Below are 22,689 nucleotides of genomic sequence, written 5' to 3' on the forward strand. Positions count from 1 at the left end.
GAAGAAAGGGCTTCTGCTGTGGACCAGAGCCAGCTCGTCTCCACAGCTCTCACAGTGGGCTCATGCTCCGTTCTACTAGAGCTGCAGCATGAGGACTTGGGCCCTGCCACTCAGGGGAGCAGGGGCAAAGTGCTGGGGCCAGGAAGGGTCTAAGTGAGCAGAAGACTGGGGGAGCAGGCCTCTCCCTGCACACAGGGTCAACATGAGTCTGTGAAATGAACAGTGATGCCAGGGCGCCTGGGGCTATGGGCAGCTGTGGCATGAACCTGATGGCAACCCTCGGCCAACCCTCGGGGCCGCCAGTTCTAGACCCCATCATGGAACAGGTGTGGGCCTCAGAAGCTGTTAGTGCGGCACCTCTGCGGTCAGACCAGGTTAGAGCCACACGTCCGTCCGCCAGTCCACCAGAGCTCGGCTCCTCCTCTCACTTGTTTAGGTCTGTCTACTCGAGTGCCACTGAGTGAGTCTGAGACCAACACCCCTGCATGCACCGCCCCCGCCCAGCCCCCCCCCCCCCCCCCCCCCCGCCTCTCTCCTCCTTCCTCAACACTTGCGACTAAGCCATTCGCCTTACCTGTGTTCTTTGTCTGACTCCCTTGCCAGAAGGTAAGCTTCCTGATTTTTAAATGTTTTGTTTAATGTCAAATATGCGGCACTGGAAACAATGCAAGGCACACAGGAGGTGCTCAAGAACAACTGCACAAATTAATGAATGGATCCTGCATGTAGCTCCTGGTAAGCACTCAATAAATGTCAGCTGTTGTTTTTTCTTCCGTTAAATTGTGTATTTCTTCTGTGTTTGCACCTTCCCTCTGGCTTCTCAATTACCCAGGACAGAAATCTCAATCTCCCCAGTGCTTGCAGCCATCCTCAAGCAACTGTCTCAAGGTGCAGACACAACTGTCTGTCCTACCGTCACCAGTGCCACCACCTGGGTGTGGGTTCCCCATCAGCTCTCCTCTGGATCACTACAGCAACCTCCGAGCCGCCCTCTCACCACCCTCCAGGCCCTTCCTCATTCTCCATACACTCTGGGCAAGTGAGGCACTGGGTTGTGAGAGTTGAGGAGGCTCTGAGGGGGTCAGGCGTACAGCTGTGCCCCTGCAGCAAGTGCCTCCTTAAATTCTGTGCCCTCAGTGTTTCACCTGCCCCACTGCGGTCCTAACCACGACCCAGAGTCTGGCTATGATGTAACTTCTCTACTCCCTCATGGGCTCGCACCTGCTGGAGGGACAAGCTGCAATGGAGTCTCAGAGCACTTTGGGCCTTAACTTGCCCTATTCCTTCCGAACCCAACTTTATTCACAGCACCTTTAACAGGCCCCAGTTTTTCCAGTTGCAAGTGTTTGCTTAAGCTGTGGCCATTCCCTCTTCCCTGTTTCCAAAGAGCTGAGATGCACCCCTCCCTCCACAGGCCAGCTCAACTGCAGTCACAGCCACCAAGGTTTTCCTGAGTCCTCGGCGTAGGCACGCTGCCCACACAGCTCCCACTGTCCTGACTCCGCCTCACCGATCTAAGCTTTTCCACCCTGTTCCAGCAACTTCAGGAATCCTGGCAGACTGAATCAGCGGCCAGATGAGGAAATGAATTCACCAGCGACACTGGTGTACCCAGCCTCTATTTTGCCTTTTGCTGCCAAATCCTGTCAGGTACTTAATCCACAGGCCACTTTTCTACCACAGGTGAGGTTAAGTGAATAGCTCCATAATCACTTTTGCAAATGCCATTTGAGTCAAGCCAGGTTTTGCAGCCTAAGGGCAAATAACAGTGTAGAAGAGCAAAGGACAGCCCAGGGGGCAGCCTCTGCTTGTAGTTACCCTTGCAGCTTCTAACAGCCAAGTCATTCCTCCCCCTCATCCCCTCTCTAACTCTTCCCAAAGGTGACTAGTTGCTCTCACTCAAGTTTAGGGCCACCCGGAAGATACGATGGCTGGATTCTAAAGCACAGATGTTTGGCACACCCTGGCTGGTAGGGAACTCCTGCCACATCCCCATCCATCCGATTTAGGATAGAGTTGGAGATCCCAAGGCTAGATTAGCTGTTGGTCTCCCCTATGGCCACTGGAGGGGAGAGCAATCTCCTAGGCCAGGAGATTTCTGGGTGGCAGGAGGCAGGACTGCACTCAGCTCGCTGCTAGGCTGGGAGGCCTTCGTCTAGATCCTCAGTGATTCTAACTAGGGCATATAGCTCATAAACACTCGGGAGTTTTCCACCCTAGAACCTGCTGGTTCAGACAGCTGGAGTCGGGCCCAAAGACTGTGTTCCTCATGGAATTCCAATGTGCCCAGATCTAGGGGGAGCTGATCCTCACATGCTTCTCAGTCCTGCTTCACCAGCCTTCGGCTCAGGATGGCCTCCATCTGTGGAGGCTGCACCAATGGCAAAGAGGAGTAGAATGGGAAGTTGGAAGGGGTAGCACAGGGAGGAGGGTGAGAAAAGGTGAGGCAATCTTGGAAACCATGATATGCTGGGAGAACTGATCCTGGGAGGACAACGGAGCCCAGCTCAAGAAGAGAGGCCTGGCTCCAAGTTCTGGCTCGACTGTGCCCTGCAGTTGTTTGATCTGGGGGTTCGTCATTTACCCATTCAGTGTCCTCACCTGGAAATTAGGTTCAGAACACTTCAATACCCTAGGTGTGTTGTGGATAATCACAGCACAATACATAGGAAAGTAAAAGCATAAGGTACTGTACAAAGAATCATCATAAACAGTGGATTTCAACTGACTGGAAACTCGGGCGGGCCTGCTCCCCCGAAGTCCTCAGGTACAGACCAAACCACCATATGACATAAATATCTACAGTGGATTGAACTCAGGGAAGCGGAGACTGAGCCCGAAGGTCCCCTCCAGGACTTTGGTTCCCTCGATGTTCCTGGAGACAGCAAAGCCCATATCTGGGGCAGAGGAGGCCACACCACATGCCTACCTCTCGCCCCACCATCCAGGAAGTAGCTGCACCGGTTGCCATCTGTCTGCAGCTCATCGTCGTAGTCCTCCTTCAGGTAAGCTGGCACGGGCAGTTCTCGGCCCAACAGCTCCAACTCTTCGTGGAAGTTATAGTTGGAGCAGTTTTGGAGGAAGCCAAACACTAGCAAATTGGTGATACGCTCATCCTGGGGGCCTGAGCCATTGCTCACCTAAGAGAAAAAGGGAGTCAGAGAAATGTGAGGGAACCTGGTCCAGGGCCAGAGGCCCTGCCTGCAGCTGAGCTGGGGGCAGCTGGGCCTGAAACAGTCTCATGGCCCAAGATGTCTGAATGACCCTGTGGGGACAAGAGGACCCAGTAGGCAGATGCCACATTTGCAATGCCTTGCTTTTGGAGGAGGAAGTTCCAAAGGCTGCTTCAGGGAAGTTGGCAAATATCATTTAGATGCCATCCTTACACCGACATGCTTTTGCTAACTCCCGTGTATTTTTCAGCAACTTCAGTCCCCCTACCAGCTATGCATCCAGCAGTCAGAAGCTCTTTTTCATAATCTCCTTTGTCAGCCAAGATGCTATTGTGCAACTAGCAGATTTTCCATAAATACTGGGCAGTAGTGACCACAGATAACATCTGCCTTTGGGCAGGCTGGTTTGCTTCAGGAGGATATGCCCTTTCACTACAGTCCAAATATAGAAGGATGGCTCCTGCTCCAACGTGAGGGGCTGGCCATCTCCACTCGCGACCTCTCCATCCACCAGCACCACTCAGTTCAGCATCTGTACTCTGGAGCCAGGAGGGACATTTCTGGGGTACTGACTGAATTTGGGACAGTGTTCTTGGCAAACAAAGGTGAGTACTTGTACCAGTGGCAGAGCCATCAGAGACCTAGAATGAAAGGGGGAATCATCCACAAGACTAGGGATATACTGAGATCTGCCCAGATAAATGTAAAACATACCTACTCAACTGTAAGAGCAGCTAAGTAGAAGATGATGAAGGTGCTGTCACATTTATTTCTGTCTTCTAAGTCCTTAATATTTTTCATTAAAAAAATTTCAGGAAACTTTTAGGATGGTTTTTAGAGGACAAATTGTTTTAAATAAATGAAATGCATAAAACACGGAGCTTATGTATTGTTATTCAGCCTTTCCTTCTCTGGAATTATTTCTTAAAAGGGGGAAAATATCACATAAACGCTCTACTGTATCAAATACTTCTGATTCCTGTATGGCGAGGCCAGGTGGCATAAGACAGCTTAGAAACTCAAGAACATCTTTCATTTCTACCTTAAGAAGATGTCCTGGCTAGAAGAGAAGAAAGGAGGGCTGGGGTAGGGGTGTGGGCTAAATTACCACACAACTCAAATGTTCAGTACCAGTTGGACAGACACTGTTAGATGAGTACGTCAAGGACAGACCAGACTAAACTAGGTATCAGAAAGTAGGCTCAGGAGTTGATAGTATTGAATTTCAAGGACAGACAGAGCTTGTGACAAACCAAATATAAAATCGTGACCCTTGAAAAAAAAAGATTTATTTATTTGTGAGAGAGGAAGCACAAGTAGGAGGGGTGGGGGGAGAGGGAGAGAATCTCAAGGAGACTCCCTGCTGAGCACAGAGCTCAACACAAGGCTGGATCTTACGACTTGAGCTAAGTTGGATGCTCAACTGACTGTGCCACCCAAGTGCCCAACTATGACCCTTTTTGATCTTCTAGTGATAAAAGCTGAAATGGATGTTTCAGAAGATGCAAGGATTTAACAGCTATTTATCCTTTTAAATCACAGAAAAAAGTATGTTAAGAGAAATGATCAAGGGGCTCCTGGGTGGCTCAATTGGCTAAGTGGCTGGCTGACTCAGTCCATTAAGTGTCCTACTCTTGATCTCAGCTCAAGTCTTGATCTCAGAGTCATGAGTTCAAGCTCTGTGTTGCGCTCCACACTGGGTGTGGAACCTACTTGAATGAATGATAAACCATAGTATAGCAGTAGACCTGCTCTACAAGAAAAACTAAGGGAAATGTAGACACGTAGAAGACAAGAATGGGCAGGGTTAAACGGCACCAAACAGAAGGGAAGTTTGGATACAGAGAGCAGACCTTCATCAGGACACGAGAAGCTGCTGAAGTCTTTTGGCCAAGCAGCTACCATCTCTGCTGAGCCCACCATGTCTCAGGCCCTCTAGCCACCAAGCTGAAAACCACATGGTTCCCACCCTTCAGGAGAATATTCAACTACACATTAAGAACCTTCCAGGTGCCAGATGTTGCTATGTTTAGGGATTCAGAAACTGTGGGCCAAGTTTACTAACCACCAAATCCTTAGATTTTCTGCAGATACCTCCCACAATGGCCAGTGAGAAAAGGTTGATTAACACAGTGTGGACACAGAAGAGCCCCTAGTGTTGGAGGCCTCTACAGAAGTTGGCAAAGAAAGAAGCAGAAAGACTCTATTATAAGAAGATGAATAAAGAGCTTTTAACATGATATGCTATAATTTTCTCTTCCAACTAGTTAAAAGGTAAATACAGAGAAGGCAATTTAGGTATCATCCTGTTGAAGCCAGGGCAGTGACCTATAAGACCTCAGGGTGATCACCCCAAAAAACTCTAAAGCTTCTAAATGGTTCTGAATCAGAAAGTTGCCTTGCCCTTCCAGTGCACGACCAGGCACAAGGTGGAAGGAAGAAGCCAAGGAGACAAGATAGGTCTTTGTTTTCTTTTCTTTACTGTGCTCCAGTAAGTTGTGAATGTGAGGCTCCTCTCTGCAGCACTGCCACAGGAGGGGTCAGCTGGGTCCACACTGACAGCACACACACAAAGGACAAGCTGGTCCCAGTCAATCCTCACTCCCCTCCCAAAGCATTCCTCCAGAAGAAGCCCAAGGGCTGACCTTAGACTCCATGGCATGGGCAGCCTTGCAGGGCTCTGACTTGCTTCTGGCTCTGTGGACGTCCCAAGTCAGCGGCCTGGAAAAGGACACACAGACACACAGGGTATGCAGCTGTTCCCTGCAGAGATAACCCCTCCAGAACCCTCAGAAAAGAAGGGAGCCATCCTGGGCCGGGCTCAGAGGCAGTCTCCAGCCACGGCAGCCAAGCCACACCCCACCCAGCCCAACCACACTCACCCAGGCTGCTCCCTTCTCAGCATGGAACCTGGCAGCAACTGAGTGAGAACACTTTGGGGTTTTCCTCATTATAGACACTTGCCAAGGCACTGATTGCTCCAAGGGTCAGTCCTCAACCTCAGAGTTCAGCCCTCCCACCCGCAGCTCACGGTCATAAGACCTCACTGATCAGGCAAACAGGGCAGTCTAGCTTATGAATTCTTTTGAAGCGAATACTTATATTAGTGCATTTCCTACAAGAATAAAGTTAGCTGGGGCGCCTGGGTGGCACGGTTGGTTAAGCATCTGACTCTTGGTTTCGGCTCAGGTTGTGATCTCAGGGTCGTGAGAATGGAGTCCCAAGTAGGCTCAGGCTCAATGCCACGTCTGCTTGGGTTTCCCTCTGCCCTTTCCCACCCTCCACTATGCTTTCTCTCAAATAAATAAAATCTTAAGAAGAAGGAGAGGAAGAAGAAGGAGAAGAAGAAAGTTACCCAATAAAGTACACCGAGAAGTTTTCAAGGACTGTTTTATTACTATGACCACTAATACAACCACTATACAACCCTTCCTTCAGCACGCAACTATCCTCAGAGCATTCACATTAACTCTTTTGTTCCACACAACTCTGCTGAGAAGTAGGTGCACTGTGCTCTGTGCACTGTGTTGATCCTGACTTAAGGGGATGAGAGAATAAGGTTTGGGGGGTAAGAGACAGCTAGACAGGCCAGTTCTCTCCACAGGCCACATGGTTTCAATGGCGTTCATACAGAAAGAGTTCTTATCAAATGTATATAAAGAAAAAGAAGCTTTGAAAACAAGATGTTTTCTTACCATTTGGTGGCCAAGAGAGAAAGAAAAAAGAAGGAAAGAGACTATATATTTGACAATTACACAAAAGATTAAAGCTCCTTTATGGCAGATATTCGAAACTAAATAACCCATCATAAACAACTAACCAACAAAAGGCAATTGGGGATTGAGGTCAAAAAGATTATGCCCATGAAGTGGAACATACATTACATGAAAAGGATGAGAGAGCTACGCATGCATCAGTACAGAGAGATGTTCAAGACAGACTGAACAATGGTTTCTGCAGAACAGTCTCAACAATACAATCCTATCTTAAAATGTATTTGCCTGTGTATGTGTGTTTACACACAATATTAGGTTGAACCAAATGAAACAAACACTTTGTAGGGTAAAAATAGCCAAATCTGGCAATTTTATCTTCGTTCTTAAACACAGAAGAGATTTAAAAAAAAAAAAAAAGAAAAGAAAACAAGAATAGACAAGGCACTCCTCTGTAGGAAGCAAGGGTGAGGCTCCCACATGCACGTGAAAAGGAAGCTAGAACAAGACCAGCACCAATGGAAGACAGGCCTTCTGCCACTAAGCAGCCACGCACATCTCTGGGACACAGTTACTCTCAGATCTGCCCATCTCTCTGTCTCGGGTGCTCCTGTCAGCCGTCAGGTCATGCGAAGCTAGAGGCTGCACCCCCACCCTCATGCTGGGAATCTGGAAGAGCCCCCACCCTGCTCCTGGCTGAGTGAGGGGAAAGGGGGCCCAGAGCTAAGGACTCATTCACAGGTATTTGGACAGACAGGGAACCAGCAAGAACGCTGCATTATGGGTGGTCTACAGGCCCTCCATAGGGCATGAGGCAAGAGCTGGAGCAATTATCAAAATCAGAACAAGGAACAAACCAGAAACGTCCCTCAGGAAAATAGGCCAAACCATGAAGCCAAACCATGTCGATACGTTGTTTGATGCCAATGTAGAGGTGCAGTGAACACAACCCTGGCCTCCACCTCATTCTCTCAAGAAATAATTCGCATGTGGGGCGCCCAGGTGGCTCAGTCGGTCAAGTGTCCCACTCCTGGTTTCTGCTCAGGTCACGATCTCAGGGTCCAAAGAAGGAGCCCTGTGGCCAGCTCTGCATGCAGCAGAGTCCCCTGGAAGGTTCTCTCCCTTCGTCTCTGCCCCCACGCATGCCCATGCCCACTTGCTCTCTCTCAAATAAATAAATCTTTGTAAAATGGGGGGGGGGGGGAGAGAATTCACACAAACATTTAATTGATTTTCTCCAGATTCTGATACTGTGAAAATAAAAGGAAACCGTGGTTAGAATGGAGTCAAGGCCAGCAGGAGCCAACCAACTCCCCATGAATGTCAGACCCAACAGGGAGAGACAGCGCCTGCAAGGCCCGACTTTACCACCTAGTACCACAGCAGAAGGAAGGCTTTCCTCTGGTGCAGCAACAACCCAGCCAATGAGAGGCTAGCACGAGTCACCAGTGAGAGGCCAATATACTCAGACTCCTGCTTTCCTCCTTAAAAATGGGCTTTTTGCTTTCAGCAGCCTCCCAGCTTCCCCCAGCAGTCCTCTCCTTTGCTTTGTGAATTACTGTGGTTTTGCCCTAACTTGCAATGTGCTAAACACTCATTGGACATGTTCACGAGAAATTCCAGTAGCTTCTCCTAAGCTGTTGACTGGAGCAAAATTTAGGCTTGCACAGAAGGCCTGATGAACCTGTCCATAACCATGACAATCAACTCTACAAGGTTTTTAAAGAAAGTTCTGGTCTTCCTTTTGATGTGAATCTACCTGGGTAGCGTTTAACTCTGTTTGTTAAAAAAAAAAAAAAAATCTGTTTGTTAATGGGCTGGTTTTTCTCCTTGAGTTAAAAAGGACTAAGATGGAATGGAAACTACATCTGCTCCAGATTCAGTTAATTTGCCAGAGCCACTGGCTCACATCCAGGTCAGTCACCTCAAAGGAAGACTGCTAAAATTCTCAGTTTGCAACATCAGCAAATGCAGTTTCTAAACAAACCCAAAACCTCATTTCTGCTCTTGTTGCAAAGAGGCCACTAGAAAAAAGACTCTTACAAACTCAAGCACTCCAAGGGCTTTAGCCCCAAAGCCAGACTTTCTGGGATCCTGTTTCTCAAAGATGAGGCTCCAGGGAGCCACAGGGGCTCTTCCCAATCCTCCCTCTTAACTGGCTTGGAGAAACCACTCTCTGGACCAGGAATTAACATCCTTGTGTCCACACTAAGAGAGCTCTACTCTCGGTGCTCAACCCCACAGCCTCTACTGCCGAGTACAGGAACACTTTTTCCGATAGGCAGGGTCTCTCATAAGCCTCCACAGGTTCCTGTTTCTGAACCTATTTCCTTTGCCTGGACCCTTTCAGAGATACACAACCTTTTCTCCTTCCACCCTCCTTCACTTGCTGGGCTGAGATTTTTTAGAAAAGTACCAGACTGGAATTTCTTTCTCCCCAAAGGGGTAAGTAATTCTAAAATTTGGCAGTAGTAATCAAAATAGCCAGCCAGAAAAATTAGATGATCCTTTGACATCTTTTTATTATTTTTTTTATTTTAAAAAATTAGATGCTCCTTTTCCGATGGCGCTATAGCCGAGTCTGGAGACATTGATCATTTATTTAGATTTACTCCTATCTATCGGATCAGTTACTTTCCTCCTTATGAGCAAAATCTTCAATTGATAATTAGCAGAATCCACAGTGTACCTCTCATCAAGATTCAAAGAGATTCCTCAAAACCTTCCTCAGCATTAATCGACACCATATAAACAAAGACACCCGAGCACTTCAAGGCATTAAGCTTGTAACTGAAGATTACCAGCCTCAGGCCTCATTACTTCCTGCCCTAGACCCGGGAATATCCCTGTTTTACCTGTGAGAAAACCCAGCGGCCAAGGAGGGAAGCCTGTCCAGGACCTCAGAGCAATAAAGAACATTGTTATCCCACGGCACCCTGTTGTCCCTAACTCCCATATGCTACTGAGATCCATTTCTACTGAAAGCAGATTTTTTTCACCGTAATTGATCTATGCAGGGCATTCCCAGTGTCTCTGTTGATAAAGAGGAAAATTGTAAATATCATGCTGGCTGCGTTACTGCAAATCCTGAAGTCACTGAGCAGCACTGTTACCCCCAGCCGTGTCAGCCCAGCACGATGAGCTACACGCCTTACTGAAGCTTGCACCTTAGCCAAGGGTATAAACCTGCAAACATTTACTCCAATTGTCCATAGGCTTCTGGAGCAGTTCATGACTTTGAAATATTATGAAAACCACAAAGTGTCCTTATCTCCAATGGAGATACAATTTTAAAAGACTCCTATGTCCACAATTTATTAGATGCCATGCTTTTACTGGCTGTTCCAGCTATTAAGGTTCCTGGGCTCAACTCCCAGACTCAACTCCATAGAATTCAAAGGAAACCACCTGGCTGACGGTTTTACAAAAAAACAAAAACAAAAACCACACTCTCAAGGAAACCAGTAGTCAAACCTCTGTCGTGTTCCAAAAGGATATTCTCACAAATGCAAATTTGAAAAAATTGACCACGGATACCCAATTGACCCAGAGAGGAAAAAACAATATTGTGAATGTAATAATTATTAGATGGTTTGATAAAAAAAGAACTCCAGTTTGGATGAAAGAACAATCCAGCCCTACCAGAAATTCTAAAATTTCTGCTATTTACCACCGTACATTCATTAAACCGTTGGTCTACTGACAAAATGACAACATTCGTGAACCAGTACTGACGGCAAAGCATTAATAAAGGCCGCAGAAAACTGCCCACTGCCCTGGTCCCATCTGTCCCAAGTACAATCCAGGGAAAGCTGTTCAGACAAATGGACTTTATATAGTTTCCCCATCTCATGGATATAAATAAATGTTCCAGTCACGGCTTGTGACCAAAGCTTTCCCTTTTACAATGGCAAACACTTCTCCTGTGGCTAACATTCAGTTAGAAAAGATTATCCTTGGGGCGCCTGGGGGGCTCAGCCAGTTAAGTGTCTGATTCTTGGTTTCGGCTCAGGTCATGGTCTCATCAGGGTCGTGAGGTCAGGCCTCCCTCTGCTTGTGCTCTTTCTCTCTCAAATAAATAAAATAAATCTTTAAAACAAAAAAGAAAGAAGAAAGAAAGAAAGAAAGAAAGAAAGAAAGAAAGAAAGAAAGAAAGAAAGAAAGGAAGGAAGGAAGGAAGGAAGGAAGGAAGGAAGGAAGGAAGGAAGGAAGAAAGAAAGAAAGAAAGAAAGAAAGAAAGAAAGAAAGAAAGAAAGAAGAAAGGAAGGAAGGAAGGAAGGAAGGAAGGAAAGAAAAAGAAAGAAAGAAAGAAAGAAAGAAAGAAAGAAAGAAAGAAAGAAAGAAAAGAAAGAAAGAAAAGAAAGGAAAGGAAGAAAGAAAGAAAGAAAGAAAGAAAGAAAGAAAGAAAGAAAGAAAGAAAGAAAAGAGAGAGAGAGAGAGAGAGGAAGGAAGGAAGGAAGGAAGGATGGATGGATTATCCTTATCTGAGGAGCCTTCTCAAACTTAAGTGAACAGGGAACCTATTTTACTGATCAAGTGCTTTGACAAGTCTGTGCTGTTTGACTGGTTTTACACTTTCATTATCCATACCTTCCTGAATCCTCAGGGTTAGTCAAATACACTAACAGTAGTATTGGGACTCAGCTGGCAAGATCTTCCAAATGCCCTGGCTGAAAGCACTGCCACCAGTCCTCCCAAATCTCAGATCTACCTTATGGGTAATCATGGACTGTCACCCTTTGAGATACTCACAGCACATCCAGTGCACTTGGCCCCTGCCTCCTCTAACCCACAGTTGATAAAAGGAGATATACTTCAAAATTGTAAAGGCCTAATTGCCTGTATTAAAGTTGGTAGAGCGATCTTCTCACACTGAGCTCCCAGGAGAGGACAGCCTTAAGCATCACATCTTGCAACAGGACGATTTTATCTATTGGAAAAGACACCTCCAGAAAGACTTGACCTTATCAGAGACTGCTAACCAACTCTTATGCCATCAAACTCTAGGGGAAAGATGCCTGGATTCACAAGACACATCTAAAGAAAGCACCAGACCATGGCTGGACCTGCACACCATCTGCTGACCTGAAGGAAAGGTCTCCTGGAATTGAAGCAGCCAACACGGGGAGGAGACAGCTTTCCGTGATGTCTGGAGCAAGCTCGTATGCCTTTATCTCACTACAGCTTCTCTGTCTTCTCATGTTTGCATTTCCCAAGCCCTTGCGAAATGGGGAACCTCTTCTTTTGATTATGGCCTTTCGGAAACAACCTCATCATGATTCTGTGACTCATTTCTCACTCGCTTTTTCTGGAGGGTCAAGAAGATTCACAATTCACAAAAGCCTTCTCTCATCTATACTATTAACAGACTCTGGACTCTTACCCAAATTAAAGGTCTCTGAATTTGCAACTTCAGAGGCTAGATTATCGATAAGACATTTGGCCCCAAACAGTTGTTTTGAGATATAACAGTACTATTTTAAAACCTCACTTAAGTTTTGCTGTTCTGCAGAAAGAACCTTTCTCCCAGATGTCAGAATTGAGTGCCAATAAATATTTCAGCTGGCTATTTTCAGAGGTGGAGTCCTGGCTTAAAACTGTCATACAATTTGGAATTCATGTTACTTCCTCAAACAGAAATTAAAATATAATTATTTTAAGTTTTGTAATTTGTTGTCCAGCAGACTCTAAAAACAACGTATCCAATAGCATGATGCTGGTTCAGTGCTTCAAGATGATCTCCAATGCTCACAATTTGATAGAGACTAGAGGTGGGAAATGCCAGAGAGGTCTCCGTCCTAACCCTCCTAGTTACCAAATGTAGCCTTATGTGGTTTCCAACTGCTATGCACTTTCCCTCCCAAGTAGGACATGACAACCAGGGAAGGTCCTTCTCCACACTGAGGAACAAAACCACTTCATGTGGAAAACCTGACTCTTGATCAGCAATGCTTTCAAAAAGAGATCTTGATCAAAAGGGGAAAATGGGAACATTAATAAAAGGAAACCTTGGTTAGAATGGGAGTTAGGAGGCCAGCAGGGGGCCAGCACCCACACCCTGCCACCTGTCAGCTGCAAAGGGCAGACCCACTTTGCTGCCACACACCCCTGACTACCTCCCAGGGAAGAAGGCAGGCTGGCTTCCCCGTACCCACCAGCCAGTGAGAGCCGGTCACAGCTCAGCCAATGAAAAGCCACTATCCTTCAAATTCCCAGTTTAATCCAATGAAATTTTGTTTATAACAGCCCTCCCAACTTCTCCCTTTCCTCCGTAAGAGTGTTCCTCTCTTTTGTTCTAGGGACTTGTCTATGGCTTTGGCTTGGCTAGCTTGTCCCAAATTGCAATTTTTTGCTATTGCTGAATAGACCTATTTTTTGCTGGTAAAAATAACTGGCAGTTTTATTTTAAGGTTAACAATGCATACACCTACATCTTCAGGTAGACTCTGTCTTCTACTTTCAAACTGTGATCACATTTCTGCTTCAATAGGTATTTTTCAAAAAATGTTTTGTTTTGCAGTGGTTTGTCCTCATCCAGGGATGACTTCACTCCCCAAGGAACATGTGCAATGTCTGGAGGCATTTTTGGTTTATCTCGGGAGTGTGTGCTCCTGGCATCCAATGGGATTGCTGCTCAACATCCTACAGAGCAACAGGGCAGGCCCCAGAACAGAGAATTATCTAGCCCAATGTGTCAACAGTGTTGAGACTGAAAACCCTGTTCTCCCGTACATATACACCAAAATACAATTAAAGCCCTATTACTTGACACTGACAGTTTCAATTTTTTCACCATTAAAAACAGGACTACAGGGTCACATGAAAAATAATAAATAAATAAATAAATAAATAAATAAATAAATAAATAAATAAACAAACAAACAGGACTACAATGAATACCACGGTGTGGTGTTTTTCCTACTAAGTCCAGAATCAGAGATAATAGATGTAAAAATTCAGCGTGTGCACAGGCCTCATGGTGATCAGAGCCAACAGTTGACTGTGGCTTAGCTGGGCTGTGCCCAGGTCACACAGTCCTTGGGGTCACTACCACAGTACCCTGGGGAAGTGTGGCCCAATGGAGGTCTTTAGGAAAGGGGGCTGCAGTCCCACACTCGTCTGAGCAGGGCCTCAGGGGATGCAAAAACCTCCAGGGCAGAGTATCTGCCTGCATCTGGTTTACCTCTGGCTTCATTGCTTTGTTACTTAAGAAGAAAGTCAGTAAGTCACCGGTCAGCTGTCGGCATACAGGAGTGAAGAGCCACTGAAAACCTCAAAGGCTCTGTGTCAACAATGGCTCCATCCCTGAACCCCAATTCCTAACCAGAGTTGCCAGTAAGAAGGAAAACTCAAAGCAGCCAAGAACTGATGTCCTCTCACTTCTAAGATCCAGTGGGAAAATGGCTAGGTAGATGAGAAGGGGAAGCCGTAAGCCACTGCCTTCCCTCTGGACAAGGCTTTCCAGCTACCTAGCATGTTCACAGCCAGGGTTTCACTAGCCCTGAGACAGGTGTCTCAGGTGTCTGTGATGGGTGCAACCTGGGACTTGACATTCTGCACAGCTGATTCCTAGGAGACCCTCTCTCCCCAACCCTGATCAGTCTAGGCCTCTAAGGTGCAGGGAAGGCAAATATCATTACTCCTCACAGGACGCCAGCAACTACCATGTACCAACAACATCCAAATACACCAGCCACAGTGCCAGGGTCACCTCTGCTTGCAGCCTTCTCTCTGTTCTTCATGACATCCCTGTAAAGACAGCACTTCGCCTCAAATTTCAGAATTGAGGCTAAGGCCTGAGGCTGCCCAATGAGAGCAGGGAACACCTCAACAGCTGCAGAGATGCCCAAGCTAACTGACTGTGTTATCAGGAAGGCTTCCAGTCAATGGTAGGCTATTAGCAGCTAAGTTTCTGGGGAGTCAAAAGTTATATGTAGGTTTCTGATGGGGGAGTGCTGGAAGTGCGGGAGCTGGCACCTCTACCCCCATGTTGTTCTAAGGTCAACTGTGCATATGAGATGTTCACCTTAAAAAAATTAAACCGCTAAGGCAAACCATAGACAAGCCCTCTGCAAGAAGAACGCTTGGAGGGGAAAGGGCCATTATAAACAAAAAATCCACTGTAGTAAACTGGGGGCTTCTCTAAGTTATGACAGCCTCTCACTGGCTGGGCTCACTTGTCCTCTCATCCGTCCTCCTGCTGGGGCAGGACAGTAAGCATGGACCTTCATATACCTCTCCTCCTACTAGGGTTGCACCTGGAGTGCCCCCTGCTGGCCTCCTGACTCTACATGAGTGAGGTTTTCCTTTATTTTCACTATATCTAAATCTATTTATATTTTATAACTGTATCTTTTTATAGCTAAATATATAAGATATATTTATATCCATTTTTATAGATAGAACTAGGTCTTCTATATACAGTTGTCCCTTGAACACCGTGGGGATTAGGGGTACTGATGCCTATGCAGTCAAAAATCCACATATAACTTTTAAGTCCCCCAAAACTGAACTACTAATAGCCTTATGCTGACCAGAAGCCTTTTTTTTTTTTTAAACTTATTTTTTTTTCAATTTTCATTTATTTATGATAGAGAGAGAGAGAGAGACAGGCAGAGACATAGGCAGAGGGATAAGCAGGCTCCATGCACCGGGATGCCCGATGTGGGATTTGATCTCGGGTCTCCAGGATCGCGCCCTGGGCCAAAGGCAGGCGCCAAACCGCTGTGCCACCCAGGGATCCCCCAGAAGCCTTACTGGTAACATAAACAGTTGATTAACACATACTTTGCCTATTATATGTATGATATATTGTATTCCTATAAAAAAGTAAGCTACAGGGGCACCTGAGTGGCTCAGTCGGTTAAGTGTCCAACTCTTGATTTCAGCTCAGGTCATGATCTCAGGGTTGTGAGATCTAGCCCCACATCGGGTTCCGTACTGAGTGTGGATCCTGCTTGGGATTCTCTCTCTCCTCTCCCTCTGTTTCTTACCCCATTGTCACTCTCTCTAAAATGAATAAATCTAACCTTTACATTGACAGATGAATGGATAAAGATGTGGTCTACATATACAATGGGATATTACTCAGCCATCAGAAAGGCTGAATACCCACCATTTGCTTCGACGTGGATGGAACTGGAGAGTATTATGCTGAGTGAAGTAAGTAAATCGGAGGACAAACATTATATGGTCTCATTCATTCAGGGAATATTAAAAATACTGAAAGAGATTATAGGGGAGAGGAGGAGAACTGAGTGGGAAATATCAGAGGGTGACAGAACATGAGAGACTCCTAACTCTGGGAAACGAACAAGGGGTAGTGGAAGGGGAGATGGAAGGGGAGATGGGGTGACTTGGGTGACAGGCACCGAGAGGGGCACTTGATGGGATGAGCACTGGGTGTTATACTATATGTGTTGGCAAATCGAACTCCAATAAAAAAAATTTTTTTTTAAATATAACTTTTAAAAAAAATTATTTTTTTTTTAAGATTTTATTTATTTACCCATGAGAGACACAGAGAGAGAGAGGCAGAGACACAGGCAGAGGGAGAAGCAGGCTCCATGCAGGGAGCCCGATGCAGGACTCGATCCCGGGTCTCCAAGATCACACAACGGGCTGTAGGCAGCACTAAACTGCCGCGCCACGGGGCTGCCTTAAATCTAACTTTTAAAAAAATTTAAAAATTGGGCCATCTGGGTGGCTCAGTTGTTGAGAGTCTGCCTTTGGCTCAGGTTGTGATCCTGGGGTCCTGGGATCAAGTTCCACGTCGGGCTCCTTGCAGGGCGTCTGCTTCTCCCTCTGCCTATATCTCTGCCTCTGCCTCTCTCTGTGTGTCTCTCATCAATCAATAAATAAAATCTTTAAAAAAATAATAAAATAAATTTAAAAATTTTTTAATTAAAGTAAGCTAGAAAAAAGGAAATGTCATCAAGAAAATCATCAGGAGGGCACCTGGGTGGCTCAAGTCTGTTAAGTGTCTGCCTTCAGTTCAGGTCATGATCCCAGGGTCCTGGGATGGAGCCCCAAATCAGGCTCCCTGCTCAGTGGAGAGCCTGCTTCTCCCTTTCCAGCTCCCCCTGATCATGCTCTGTCAAATAAATAAATAAAATCCTAAAAAAAAAAAAAAATCAGGGGGCAGCTCGGGTGGCTCAGTGGTTTAGCGCTGCCTTCAGCCCAGGGCCTGATCCTGGAGACCCGGGATCGAGTCCCACATTGTGCTCCCTGCATGGAGCCTGCTTCTCCCTCTACCTCTCTCTCTCTCTCTGTGTGTGTCTCTCATGAATAAATAAATAAATAAAATCTTAAAAAAATAATCAGGAAGATACGCTTACAGTACTGCACTGTATTCATCAATGCCTAAGTTTATGTATGGAAAAAATCCACATCTAAGTGGACCAGCAGGGATCCCTGGGTGGCGCAGCGGTTTGGCGCCTGCCTTTGGCCCAGGGCGCAATCCCGGAAACCTGGGATCGAGTCCCACGTCGGGCTCCCAGTGCATGGAGCCTGCTTCTCCCTCTGCCTGTGTCTCTGCCTCTCTCTCTCTCTGTGACTATCATAAATAAATAAAAAAATTTTTAAAAATTAAAAAAAAAATTTAAAAAATTCTTAAAAAAAAAAAAAAAATAAGTGGACCAGCACAGTTCAAACCCATGTTGTTCAAAGGTCAGCTGTATATCTACGAAAATAGACATAGTTTTTTTTCTGACCCAGACTGGGGATTCAGAAGAGAAAGTGCTATCTGAAAAAGATAGGGGCAGGGAAGGGAGTTCACTTTTCTGGGCCTTGGTGTCCTCCTCAGAAAAATGCTGAGTTTGAAGAAGGCTGATTTCCTTATTCTTTTCCTTCTTAAACGAACACATATTAAAGAGTTTATTTGGGCAGCCCCAGTGGCGCAGCGGTTTAGCGCCGCCTGCAGCCCAGGGCGTGATCCAGGAGACCCTGGATGGAGTCCTACGTCAGGCTCTCTGCGTGGAGCCTGCCTCTCCCTCTGCCTGTGTCTCTGCTTCTCTCTCTGTCTCTATGAATAAATAAATAAAATCTTTAAAATAAAAAAGAAAGTTTATTTAACTCATTTAATGGAGGAAACAGTAAAATGTTAAAACCACTCAAAGGAATCAACGATCCAGCCACAGGCAGTGGGAAAGCTGAAATTAATTTACAAATGGACCCAAAACTAAATATCACAAGGTATTCCACTAGACAGTTCATTTGCATTTCTATGAACAACCATTTGCATTATATCAGTTTTCTGCAACTTACAAAGACATACGATAACTCAAAGACAATAGAAAACAAAGAAAACCTAAAAGGGGGCACTAGTCAGACCTTCAGGTTGGTTTTATTTCCCATTTCAAAGTCACGATTTTTCCTGACAGTCCTCCTGCCTATAATAATAATCTCAAAGATTGTTTTTTGACATAAGTAAGGGCTGGTCTCATTCCGCATGCCTGATAATTTAATTTACATCAGTGAAGCAAGAGTGTTCACTGACCAGTTAAACCTCCATAAGTTTCTTTTACACAAATATAAAGCACAAAATATTGAATTGCTAAGGCCACAAAATCAACTTTTAACCGAGACTTTTGTGAGTAATCTCGGGAGGGACTTTTTTTTTTTTTAAGATTTTATTTATTCATGAGAGACACAGAGAGAGAGAGAGAGAGAGGCAGCGACACGGGCAGAGGGAGAAGCAGGCTCCATGCAGGGAGCCCGACTCGGGACTCAATCCCGGCCCCCAGGATCACACTCTGGGCTGAAGGCGCTAAACCGCTGGGCCACTGGGGATGCCCTCAGGTGGGACTTTTAAACACCTGATTTGTGATCCTGAGGGCAGGAAACCAAGCCTCAGCAACTGCAGCAGGTTTCACAGGCAGTTCCTTTCAATGTGACTGAATTCCCCTATGGAAAGAAAGGAAGCCCAACCGACTGGGAACAAAGGCTGTTTGTTTATCCAGTCACTTGCATTTGGCAGACTCTCAAAGGCAGGCAGAGGAATGCAAAGACTTACAGGGAAGAAAAGGAGGGGGCTTCAGGTGTGCCCTAAAGTGCCCTAAAGTGATTGGTTAGGGGTGCATATTTGGCCTTTTCTGGATGGTCCTAAATTGGAAGCAAGGACAAACAGTAGGAAACCAGTTATTAATGAGGGCCATTAGGGGCCAATTGTTAGAGAAGTTATTTTTAGCTTTCTGGATTGTCACCAGAGACAGACGTGTGATTTCTAGCAGGCTGCCTTCCTGAACTAGCTACCACGTAAGGAGGGGTTAGTTTCCTGGGCAGGCTGCTGCAGGTGGTGGGTTCTATTACATACGGTCTGGCTATGTCCATGTGTAGACTCAGTCTCTTGCCTCTCTTATTCAGGCCCACCAAGTATCTTAAATTCCCTGGCCTGCCAGGAAGTGACCTTCCTAACACCCTGTAAGCTAGGGCCCTAGAAGCCAGGGGCCAGGCAGGGTTCCTGGAAGGGCTTTGAAGGCACTGGCTCCATAGAGTGAAAAGTGGTTTGTCATAGCGGATTCCATGAGCATCATGCAGAAATATGACATTCCAAGTAAGGCCCTGGTTAAGCTTATCAGTTTGTCCAATTATATCCTGGTTTTAAAAAAAGTACAGTATGGCAGTTTTGAGGCCAAACGCTTGGTTCCTGGACCTGTTTTGAAAGCATAAGCAGAACTATAGTTGTATTAATTGCTTTATTAACTCACCTCCACTTTGTTATGTTCCCTAGTTATGTTTCATGCATCATCAGTTATTAACTTTACCTTTTTATCCCTACACCCTGTTTACTCATGGATTGTAGAAACCTAATGGGGACCAGATGATAACCTCTGTCTTGATGTACCAGGTCCCAAATAGCGCCTCACTGTTCAGAATATTGCTTACCTCCAGATTGTTTTGAGACCCATGCCCTTAAGGTTTCAAGAAACCCCTTAACCTCCACTCAAATATATATGCTATCCCTAGGCTCAATAGTGCCACGCAGCCTTGGGAATGATCCCCTGATTTTCTGGAGTGCCCTTCTGATAATAATAATTGCCCTTCCTTTGCTTCCAAACCTCAGACACTGGATTACTGTGTATCAGGTGCACAAACTCAGACAAGCCTGAGTTTGGTAACAGTTTCTCAACAAATCATACACAAAATTACCATATGATTTAATTCATACAATACTGTATTACTCTGCTTCTGGGCATATACACAAAAGAAGTGAAAGCAGGGATTCAAACAGATATATGTACACCGATACGAACAGCAGCAGGATTCACAAAAGCTAAGCAAGTGTCCATAGATGGGTGGATGGATAAACAAAGCATGGTTTTATCCATATGATGGTACAGTATTCAGCTTCAAAAAGAAAGAAGATTCTTTTTTTTTTTTCCAAAGGAAAGAATATTCTGACACATGATACAACATGTATGAACCTTGAGGACATTACGTGAAATAAGCAAAATAAGCCAGCTACAAACGGGGAGATGTTATATAATTTCACGTATATATGGTGCCTAGAGTAGTCAGCTTCTCAGACAGAAAGTAGATTGGTGGTTGCCAAGGGCTGGGGGGCGGGGGGAGGAAATGGGGAGCCACTGTTCAAGGGGTACGGAATTTCAGCTGGAAAGATGAAAAAATTCTGGACATGGGTGCCGGTGATGGTTGTACACTACACTGCACAGTTCCACTTAGATGAGGAATTATTCCTGTTTTAGAGAATTATTAGTTCTTATTAATGCCACTGAACTGTACACTTAAAATGGTTCAAATGATCAATTTTATATTGTATCTGTTTTACTATAATTTTTCTAAAGATTTTACTTTTAAGTCATCTCTACACCTGGGTGTAGAGTGTGAGTTCGAGTGTGGGGCTCGAACTCACAACCCTGAGACCAAGAGTCGCATGCCGTACTGATTGAGCCCGCCAGGAACCCTGCCACAGATTTTTTTAAACGGACAGATTCTGGGGTGCCTGAGTGGCTCAGTGGTTGAGCGTCTGCCTTCGGCTCAGGTTGTGATCCCAGGGTCCTGGGATCGAGTCTCACATCAGGCTCCCTGCTCAGTGGGGAGTGTGCTTCTCCCTCTCCCTCTGCCCCTCCCCCTACTTGTGTGCTCGGTCTCTGTCAAATGAATAAATGAAATCTTAAAAAAAAATAAAATAAATGAACAGATTCTTCTTAGTGAACCTATGTGAATAGCAGCACACAATTTTGGGAGACTTCACAGGAATTCCAGGGTAGGGTGTAGGGGCAGGTGGGGGAGGTGGAGCAGGAGGGCAGCAGAGAACTAGGTATCATTTTAAAATTTTTCATTTCAGGGGCAGCCCTGGTGGCTCAGCAGTTTAGTGGCGCCTTCAGCCCAGGGCATGATCCCAGAGACCCGGGATCGGGTCCCATGTCGGGCTCCCTGCGTGGAGCCTGCTTCTCCCTCTGCCTGTGTGTGTGTGTGTCTCTCTCTCTCTCTCTCTGTCCCTCATGAGTAAATAAATTTTAAAAATCTTAAAAAAAATAAAAATAAAAATAAAATTTGGGATCCCTGGGTGGCTCAGTGGTTTAGCGCCTGCCTTTGGGCCAGGGCGTGATCCTGGGGTCCTAGGATCGAGTCCCATATCGGGTTCCCTGCATGGAGCCTGCTTCTCCCTCTGCCTGTGTCTCTACCTCTCTCTCTATGTCTCTCATGAATAAATAAATAAAATCTTAAAAATAAATAAATAAATAAATAAAATAAAATTTTTCATTTCAGTTTCCCAAAGCAGAATCTACTAAACTGTTACAGACTATAGACAGTTTAAGAAGGAGACCTTCTGCCTGTACCTAGAAAATGGAAATGAGAGGCGCCTGCCTGGGTGGTTCAGTTGGTAAGCGACTGCCTTCGGCTTGGGTCATGGTCCCGGGTCCTGGGATGGGGCCCCTTGTTGGGCTTCTTGCTCACAGGAGGGGCTTTCTTCTCCCTCTGCCCCTCCCCCTGCTCACGCGCTGGTGCTCTCTCTCTCTCTCTCTCAAATAAAGAAAATCTTTAAGGATCCCTGGGTGGCACAGCGGTTTGGCGCCTGCCTTTGGCCCGGGGCGTGATCCTGGAGACCCGGGATCGAATCCCACGTTGGGCTCCCTGCATGGAGCCTGCTTCTCCCTCTGCCTGTGTCTCTGCCTCTCTGTCCCTCTCTGTGTGACTATCATGAATAAATAAATAAAATCTTAGAAAAAAAAATCTTCAAAAAGAAAAAAAATGGTTATGAAAACATTCACAATATTCCTAGCAAGTCACCACAGCACAGTTTCCCCGCACTGGTGTGTCATAATCCGACAGACACCCTGTTCTGCAGTGGTTGAGGCCAGCAGTTCACCTAGAGGAAGAAATGTCCTGAAAATCCTGACTCCGCCCACTGGTGTAGTAGGAAAGTTGTTGAAGCCACATTAGCTCAAAAGCCTGTGTGTTGGGATCCCTGGGTGGTGCAGCGGTTTAGCGCCTGCCTTTGGCCCGGGGCGCGATCCTGGAGACCCGGGATCGAATCCCACGTCGGGCTTCCAGTGCATGGAGCCTGCTTCTCCCTCTGCCTGTGTCTCTGCCCCTCTCTCTCTCTCTCTGTGTGACTATCATAAATAAATAAAAAAAAAATTAAAAAAATAAATAAATAAATAAAGATCTTAAAAAAATAAAAAAAAACCTGTGTTAACGTATTGCTAGTTTAAGGTACCTGGCGTCATCCTTTTTCACAAGGCTCTGATTCTGTCCTTTGTTGGAGATACACACACATACACAACAGACATATACACAACCTCCGCCCCCCCCCCCCCCCCCCACAAATCATCTAC

The 22,689-nt window shown here is 45.8% G+C and overlaps 1 protein-coding gene across 5 annotated transcripts in view; it reads right to left on the reverse strand.

The window, feature by feature from the left end:
- The window catches only part of BID (BH3 interacting domain death agonist), a 39,830-nt gene that overhangs the window by 5,540 nt on the left and 11,601 nt on the right, over positions 1–22,689 (reverse strand). For 4 of the 5 annotated variants that reach the window (XM_035706916.2, XM_035706917.2, XM_035706918.2 and 1 more), the window contains exons 2-3: positions 5,819–5,894; positions 2,930–3,140 (exon numbers count right to left, since the gene is read on the reverse strand). In XM_035706916.2, the coding sequence (XP_035562809.1) occupies positions 2,930–3,140; positions 5,819–5,830 (223 nt within the window). In that variant the 5' untranslated portion in view covers positions 5,831–5,894. Of the gene's footprint in view, positions 1–2,929; positions 3,141–5,818; positions 5,895–6,055; positions 6,095–22,689 lie in introns of those variants that run through there. The other variant, XM_035706915.2, reaches the window with a different exon arrangement.

The sequence above is a fragment of the Canis lupus genome, chromosome 27, assembly GCF_003254725.2.
Source record: "Canis lupus dingo isolate Sandy chromosome 27, ASM325472v2, whole genome shotgun sequence".
In the NCBI taxonomy this organism is placed as follows: Eukaryota; Metazoa; Chordata; class Mammalia; order Carnivora; family Canidae; genus Canis; species Canis lupus.